At 37.6% G+C, this 8,978-nt stretch overlaps 1 protein-coding gene across 1 annotated transcript in view; it reads left to right on the top strand.

Annotated features, from left to right (window-relative positions):
• Window positions 1-2,032: 2,032 nt before the first annotated feature.
• Window positions 2,033-8,978, top strand: part of LOC104169652 (plakophilin-4-like) — a gene marked incomplete at its 3' end in the record, with an annotated part of 32,888 nt that continues 25,942 nt past the window's right edge. The window contains exon 1 of the mRNA XM_009710629.1: window positions 2,033-2,161. Coding sequence (XP_009708931.1) covers window positions 2,033-2,161 — 129 coding nt within the window. The remainder of the gene's footprint in view (window positions 2,162-8,978) is intronic.

Here is an 8,978-nt window from a genome sequence, read left to right as displayed (position 1 = left end):
AAACACGTACTCTGGACCTAAATTTTTTTAGATTAGAAGGACAGCGTGTGACATGGTCTTTATATTGCCCTGTTTGTGCTTTCGTGCTGTGGGGAGGGGAGGGGAGGGAAGAAGGAACAGGAGTTGTTCTTTGTGTCACTGAACTGCTGTGCTCCGATTTCCCTCCGCGATCCTGACACCAGAAACCTGTCAGCACAGTGTTTGTGTGATTTCCTTTTCCTTGTTCCAGAAGATAAGTGCGGTATGGACATAAGGTTCATACGGGCTGTTCGTGCAGACTCTTTTCAGGTGACTGGACCGTCTCCCTGTGTGCCGTTGCTGCGGGGAGGAGAGGCCCTTCTCCGGACAGTAGCTGGGCCCAAGTGAGGCCCCCGTTCCAGTGTGCTTTTGGAAGCAGCTGTCTTTTTCCGTTTGCGGTGGTAGAAGCCGATGAGTGACCAGACTCCTTCAACATACGTTACCCCCATGACTACTCCAATGCCTCTCATCCCACATCTCGCTCTAGTTTCTCTGAAGCTGTTGTTTGATTCCCTTGGTGGCTGATGTGAAACTGCGCGTTAACCGTGTTACCAGCTCTTTTAGCAGACTAGAAGAGTGTCGTTAACACAAGCCACTTAAGTGCATTGAAGGTGGTCTTTAAGCCTGAGCAGAAGTCATCCCTCTCACAGTGCACATACCGCAGAACGAAAGGACATTTTCTTACATCACCTCTCTTCCGGTTTCCACTCGTCTCTCCTGCCCCAGGCTGCCTGTAGTAGCATAGAAGTCCTCTGACAACACAGTGCTTTGCCTGGAGTCGGCCTGTGTGGCTAGGCACAAGTGCAGAAAATATCTCGAGAGGGCGAGCGATCCTGTAGGGTGATTCCAGAAGAGATCCCTTGAGGATCAGTGCAACTATTCTTCCAGCCAGATTAGAAAATCACAGCTTTACAGCACAGCTACTTTTCTTGTACATTGTCCTGTGTCTTTTTAGGGTAGCGTGTGCCCAGCTTTATGCTGATTCAGCATTTAAAAGGCAGGTGGTGAAGAAGGGATGGTCATGGTTAGAACAGGTCAGGACTGACAGGTCTTATGGGTCTGTTCCCGGCTTTGGAGCTTGTTTGCAATGTAAGCTGCTCCTTGCTTCCTGTGAAAAGACGGGAAGGAAGCTGCTGTTCATATTTGTCTCCTCTCGGAATATTGAGTGAGTTTGTTCTGAAAATTTAAATTGAAATATTGACTACTTTTAACATTAGACCTCACGAGCTTTATTTTCTTTTTTTTTGAAGGAAATTAGAGCATGGTATATATGCAAAAGCTACATGAATACCACCTACTTGCTATTTTCAAAGTATTAAACACACTTCATACCTTTCTCTGTAATATTAGTTAATAGTGACTTCTGTAGTTAAACAAATGAATTGTTTTTTTTTTACATGTACTGGAATTGTTAGCGTGCAGCCTCTGTGATAATGAAGCTTGGGATTCTTGAATGCTAATGCTGTTGGTCCTTTCCACGCTATCCATAGCCCAGGGCAATTGGTTTGACTCTAGTGTTTTAATTTCCTCTTTTGCAAAAAGAACACTGTAAGCATTATTCCCATTAACTTTTTATTACCATAATTAGTGTCTTCCATGGTTTGTTCCAAACAGCAAAGCATTCTGCTGTTATGTGTCATTCTTTTATGCTAAAACCTAAACTTTTACTGATCCTGGGTGTTCTTCATGTTTAACACTAGTATTTTTCATGCATCTTGGGTTTTGCTACTTTTAGTAACTACCATAAAACAGTGGCTTACAACTAATCTTTAAACATCATGCTGCCTGCTTGCTTTCTGCCCAGCCCTCACGTTCTGTATGTAACTCTGATTTCAATTTGTGAAGGTGAAGCACAGTAATAGCAACATATGTTGATGTTAGTACCACAAAGTTCTCTGCTAGTTTGGTTAGGTTTAGAAAAAAGACAAGAGAATTTATAATCCTGAAAACTTTAATTTTAAACATCACTGGCTCAAAATGTAAACTATTTTAAAATATTGTTATTACAGGCAAAATGCCAGCCCCTGAGCAGACCCCAGTGGTGGAGGAGGGGCTGCCGCAGACAACACAGGAAACTTCCACAGGCCCAGGCATGGAACCAGAGACTACTGCCACTACCATTTTAGCTTCTGTAAAGGAACAGGTATATGCCTTGTTTTCAGCAATTCAGAAACTCAGTATGCATTGTGGAGTTAACTATTGTCTCTTACTGCGTTACTGGGGAAAAAAAAAAAAATGTTTCTAAAATGTGTTGCCTAGCATTAGTATAGTATATTTTGTATATCAGTGTTAGAATCTGAATATAAAGAGTTCATTTAGTTGCATTGAACAGAAGCATCTTTATGGTATTCTGTATCCTTTGGAATGTATGCACTGGTGTTGTAAATCAGACTTGAAATGCAGGTTTATTGTTTAAAAAAGAAAAGCTAGTGTAGAATTGATGCAACATTGAGAACCAGTCCTTTTTGTACGTTCTGCAAAGTTGTGTACAGTGCTACAGAAATTTGCATGTAAAGATTTGGTATGATTAATTGTATTTTGTTAAAGAATAGGTTTTAAACTTTGTGTTTGGATTCAGTTACCAATACCCAAGGTAGTAATATGTGTTAGATCTGCAACACATTTATGGACATGTATCTTAGTGATAGTCTCTAGGGAAAATAAAATTGTGTTTGAAATCCAGTTCAGCCTTAATTTATAAAGATTCAAGGAGGGGAAATTGCAATTTTACAAAGAAACCTTCTAACTAAAGTTTTGGGGTTTGTTTTGTTTTGTTTTTTAAACAAACACGAGAGAGAAGGGATAGTTTGGCTTTCATTGTCAGAACTAGAAATAACGGTCATCTTTCTTGGCTTAATACATAAATTGTAACAGCTGAATTTCAGAATAAGTTTGCTTTGCTGTCTGTTTCGGAGCTTCTTTTAAGATAAGTCAGTACTCGATTCAAGATATTAACTCTGAATGCAAACACTTGATGTATTCTCATATATTGTCCCATATTAGTATTAAAAAAAAAAAAAAGGGTGAGAATTAGATTATATGGTCTTGATCAACAGATTTCATACCCATAGAACCTTCATTCTTAATGAAAATTTTCTGCAGGATGATGAAATTTGGATATTTATTTTAATGCCTAAATTTATAGTTCCAAAAGTACTTTAAGATGACAATAGCAACCCTAATAATTTCTTAGTGATATTAAAACTAATATTAAATCTTCCAGCGCGAAGGATGTTAATGCTGGAGGCTATTGAGATATGAGTAATCATGGTTGTCCAAGTTACAGTGATCTTAAGTCACATCTACTTGTCTGAGGTAGTAGTTTGGCTTGTGCTGTGTTAGCTTATCACAAATGTCAATTAGAACTCATTTGTTTAAAGTACATTTGTGGTGATTTTAAGTTGGTCCATTTTATTTTGCAGTTCACAAAGGCGGCGCTCATAATGGTAGCTTAGTTGGTGAGCAGCGTTGCAGTAAATGACAGTACTGTAATTGCTAGTGATCACCAGCCAATAACCTTATTGCTGGGATTACTGTCCAGAACTACTTTTGTGCAGTTTTGTTGCAATAGTGATTGCCTAACTGAACATACAATTATGACGGCATTGCCTATAATAGCTTGATACAGAAGTATACAGTAAAAAGGCATTTGTTAGCATTCCCTTTCCTATCCAAGAAATGTTTTTATCTTTTTCTTACTCTTAGAGGAAAAAAAATGATAATGGAATATTTCTTCATTTTAAAAAAAGGTTAAAACCTCTTTCCCCTTTCCATTCATAAGATGACTATTCAATATGTGAACTATTAAGTGACTCAATTCTGATGAAAGGAAAAAATGAAATTAAAATTGTGTTTAATGGTGAAATGCAAGCTTTAGAACTGTAGCCTAACTTTAAAATGTATAGACACATTGAAATGAATACAAGGGGGTGGAAGATGTAAATTGTACTTTGCTCTTGAAAATAATAATGTGAAAGACTTAAGAGCTGAACTGTTGCTTTCTGGTATTTTTTCTGTTGATAGTAATTACGGACACTGACATATTCAACACCCTTCCTATATGGCAGAAAGCCCAGAACAGAATATTTTCCAGTGCAGTTATTTACTTTATTAAGCTTGAACAGAAACTACTATGCTGTTTGCTGTGGCCTAACTTCATTTTACACGGGAGTCTCTATTTGCAGTAGGTCTGTATTTGTAAAATAGTTGGAACACCTTGACTTGATTACTTCAGAAACACTTACTGCAGTGGAAACACAATTCAGAAAAGCCTTTATTATTACTTGTCCAATTGTTCAAGATTTTAACTTGTAAAATTACTGCAGTGGTTCGGAAGTAGGTAGATAAATTTATTGAATATCTTCAAGCTTTCTATCATAGTGGCATAAATTTGATTATATAAAAAGTTACACTAATTAGTCTATGAACCCTACAGGCCGCTTTAAATAAACTCTCCATTTGGTTCTTTTTCCTATGACCCCAAATAGGCTTAAAGTAACTTTTTTACCAAACCAGAGTGTGTCCTCTGGACAGTCTGTCATTGAGACAAAATTGTCAGACAGCTGTGTAAATCTCCCTTGATTATATTTTAGGAAAGAAACATTTCAATTCACTTTTGGTCTTATAAAATAATATGTGCAGAACACGTGTAATCTGTGAAGACATTTAGATGCAGCTTTGTGTTTTTCTGACAAAGCTCAAGTTTTGTTTTAATGTGGAAAATGCATCCCTAATTAGTATAGATTATGACACTACCACCACAACCACCACTGGTTTTGATTGGGGTAGGGGGGATAGTTCTTTTACCAGGTTAAAGTATTTTGTTTGCGGATACACTAGTGGATATACTTTTGGATGAAAGTCAAGGGAAAGACTGACTTTTACTGGTGTAAGTTGCATCCCTAGTAGAGGAATTCCTTTTTCAATGCAGGGAAATCCTAAGGCTAACTGTTACTAAGCTGAAACATATTTTGGCCTTTCTTTTGTTTCTTTTGGTGGATTTGGTGATGGGTTGTGGCTTTTGCGGGGTTGGGGTTTTTTTGACATGGGGAGGGGGTTGCTTTCTGTGGGTTTGTTTTGGAGGTAGTGGCTTTTGTTTGGTTTGGGGGGTTGGGTTTTTTGTTGTTGTTTTGGTTTGGGTTTTTTTTTGTTTTGTTTGTTTGGGATTTTTTTGCAAAACATGTATTTAACTTCTAAAATGTTACGAAGTTTCCATGCTATAATGGCTGCAAGTATCTTAGGAAATGCTGAAACAAGTTTTAAGTAAAACTGTAGCGTTAAAGTATACATGTCTATATTTCTGAATCCTGGGGAGTATTTGGATAAACATTTAGTTGCGTTCTGTAGGGAATCTCTTATCCATATTAAAAGTAAATGGAGTATTTTCATACTAAAATAACAAGTTGTTAAAAATTGTAGGTGCAACATCATAGCAGTAACTTTTTTGGGTGGTTGGAATATAGGGGAAACTGGTTGCCAGCTACTCCGGATAGATTTGTGGAATCACTTCTGCTTTACACATGCAAGCTGTACGCTGCTGAATTTGGAATGAATTGCTGCTGAACTGGCAAGATTAAATGGGATCATTTGGAATTGTGATTTTCCTGCTTAGCATGTTAGTTTTCCTTTTAGTGATTGGGCTGAGAGAAAAGGTCTCACAGGAAAAACTACCCATTGATCCAGTTTTCAAAAGTAACACCATTATGCTGGTTTTAATTTGTTTTCTGAGAGAAGCACTTGCAGCAGTAGCAGGTTTTTTTTTTACTTTTTGTTCTTTGGTCCAATTGTTTTTGACACCTAAAGAGGGACAACTTTTCACCTTTTCTTTTGTAAATAGGTGACAATAGAGTAAGAATGATTGGATAGCTTTCAGAAGAATAATTATAAATCTTTTGGGTTTTCCTGAGTGTTTTCCTAGAAGCGGTCGCTTTTGTTCAACACTTCAGCAGAATCTTTTCCTTTTGTGTAACTATATGAACCGTATCATATACTTAGAAAGTATGCATTTTACTTTTTTCCCTTCTTTATTGCTTTAAGTACAAAATTCTTTGCGTAGTTATTGAAATGTGTTCTATAGGGTTTGTGGGGGGGAAGAGAAGAAGGCAAAACCCAAAGTTTTTCAGATGGAAATGGAGGAAAGAATGCATTCTCCATACAGCAAAGAATTTATTATTGCATGTTTAAAAACATCTTTACTAGAATGACAGTATTTTTATATAGAATCATTATGGTTGGAAGAGACCTCAAAGATCATCAAGTCCAACGGTATACCTGATGCCACCATGTCTACTAAACCATGTCTTGAAGTACCACATCTAAACATTTTTTGAACACCTCCAGGGACGATGACTCTACCACCTCCCTGGGGAGCCCATTCCAATGCCTAACAACTCTAACAGTGAAGAAGTTCTTTCTAATGCCGAGCCTGAAAATACGAAGTTTGGGAGATGTCTTTACCAATTCAGATATGTAGCACTTGATATCAAGTATTCTGTAATCCAACTGTGCAGGTATGTCACTTCAATAAGATACTGGAAAAGAAGACTTACTAAATGCACTTTAAGTAGTTAGGCACAAACATCAAACAGTCTGACTTCGAAATTGTGATTTGAATGTATCTAGTGATCAGTTAGGTGGAGAAATGTATATCAGTTCTGAAATGAAGGTGGTACTTTTTATTAAATGGACTTCCAATCTTTGCATGAGCGAAGCAAAAATCGTCAACATTTTCTGAATGACTGGAAGAATGTTTTTTTTCCAACTCTCGTTAATATTGTGTTCAGTTTCATAGGTCATTCTTCCCTATTTAATCCCAGTTAACTTTGAAGTTTACTGTTTCTGCTGTTTACAAGCATTTCCAGTTTTGGTGAATCAAGTCTGAGAAGTCCACTTCCCAAGGCTCTTAAACTATGACAAAATACATGCCATTCCTGCCTCAGATGAAACGACCAGCTTATTTCCTTAATCAAAATTCTGTGTACTCCTTTGTTCATGTGGAGGTCTAGAAATTAATTTTTCTTTCTAGCGTGTACTGTTAGGGGAGAAACTCCTCTTGAAAAAGAGCCTGCCTAGAACTGTGGGTACCCCTGAAATATACTGGAGTATTTATACCATTTGTAACACTTTTATGTTTAGATTACAAGCCTATCTTCTCTGCAGCAACTGAACTGTAATCACCAGCTGGCAGAAAAGTATACTTAACTTCAGCACCAATTTAAAAAAAACCTAGCATTGCAACAAACAGTTTGCAAAGAGGATGCTGCTCAAATATAGTCAGTGAATACCTCAGGTGGCATTCTTCCCTTCTACCATTGACTAAGAGTAAGCTTTCTATGAATTGCTTAAATTTTGATCCCTCATCAGCTACAGCAGCACTAAACTGTTTTACCAGACTAGTGAACAATGCAGGCATAAAAGTATGAAGGGCTTTAATGGTCTGCTGCTGTTGAATACAGAGTAAGTGCCATCAGCCAATAATTGTAGCTGTGTCATTTCACATCCTGTAATCTGTGATTCTCTTTACCCTGTCCAATTTTTTGTCTTTTGTCTTCTATTTTGGAAGATACTGAGATATGGAAAGCATGCAAATGCAGTTGTGTGTGTGAGTGAACTTTATTTTTTACAGAAGATGTTAAGATTGATCTAATATGGTTAGTTAAAAGTATAAGTTTTTTTCTCAATAGGTTCTGGTGGCAAGTTTTAGGTCACTACAGTATGATATTCATGTTGGAAAAATACAGTATTCAGTGTGTTTTTAAGTAGTCAGTTGTTTGATCTAGGTCCAAATTACAGCAAATGGAAACGTGTAGAACTCTGCATAGATCAGCGCAGGAGATTAGTGTGAAGAAGGTATAAATGAGCTTAATTTTGTTTGTCCTCTTCTTTGTTGCGCACTTGTATCATAGAAATGTCCAAAACGCAATGCCGTTTCTTTAACACCATTTGAACTTTCATAGGCAATAGGAGTTGTGACTTTGCACTGTATGTTGCAGTTGAATGAGAAACGGTAACTGCAAGGTAAAAGTATTCCTCTCAAATGTGGGCTACGCTTTCTTCGATCGTCAGCTTGAGCTACTGGAAAAGGCTCAACTGAATTGTTCCAACAGGCAGCATTTTTATAATTGGGAAAACATTTCATAGTTCAGCTTACAATTACCTTCTTAATATTTCACAAGACAGTGACATTTGGCAATTGAAGCAACATCGCACATCCCAGTGTTACTACAGCTTGAAATAACATCCCATCCTAGCCCTGTCTTCTACCACAGCAATCACTGAGAGCTGGTAGAAGCCAAGAAACTGCAAGAGATGCATCTCTCTGTCGATGGCATCATCTCTGTCAGATGTCCCAGCTGCCTGGTCCTGGTCCGACTAGCCAGGCATGTACCATTCAAAAAGTGTTTGTGAGATGGCTTTGCTACTTGTGCCATTGCTGCTGATTCTTGCATAGTTGTTGCCAGAAAAACTTTAGTTAGCCAATTGGATGACCGTTTGTTTAAAGTTTTAAGTTATCTGTGTTTTGCTAGAGGTTTTCAAATCAAAACAGGGCGGGGAAAAAGCAATTTTTATTTTTCAACATTGTGAATGTAGACTCCTCATTTCATCCATGTTACCGAGGGATGGAAGTTCCTCGTTAACAAAAATGAAAACGTTGAATATCTGCAACGTGGTATCATAATGGGATGCAGACAGAAAGCACACAATTCCTCTAAATCTTCTCTTATATCCAAAGCCTGCAACAGGAGAATGACAGTCTTCATGGTCAGTCATACAAATTGCATTCCCATTACTCATCTATTTTCAAATATTTGCTGTTAATAGCCCAGCATAGTGTGTTGACAATTGTTTTCACTTGCCAGGGAGCCACAAGCCTGTCAGACGTTCTCAGCTTTCAAATAAAAAGAGTATTTTGTTTTCAGGATTGGTGTAACTTGTCTCATCTGTATCTTGCGGCAGTGAAG

This window comes from Cariama cristata, unplaced genomic scaffold (genome assembly GCF_000690535.1).
Source record: "Cariama cristata isolate BGI_N322 unplaced genomic scaffold, ASM69053v1 scaffold4822, whole genome shotgun sequence".
NCBI lineage: Eukaryota > Metazoa > Chordata > Aves > Cariamiformes > Cariamidae > Cariama > Cariama cristata.
Note: the sequence above shows the minus strand (reverse complement) of the source record. Positions and strands in the feature narration are given on the sequence as shown.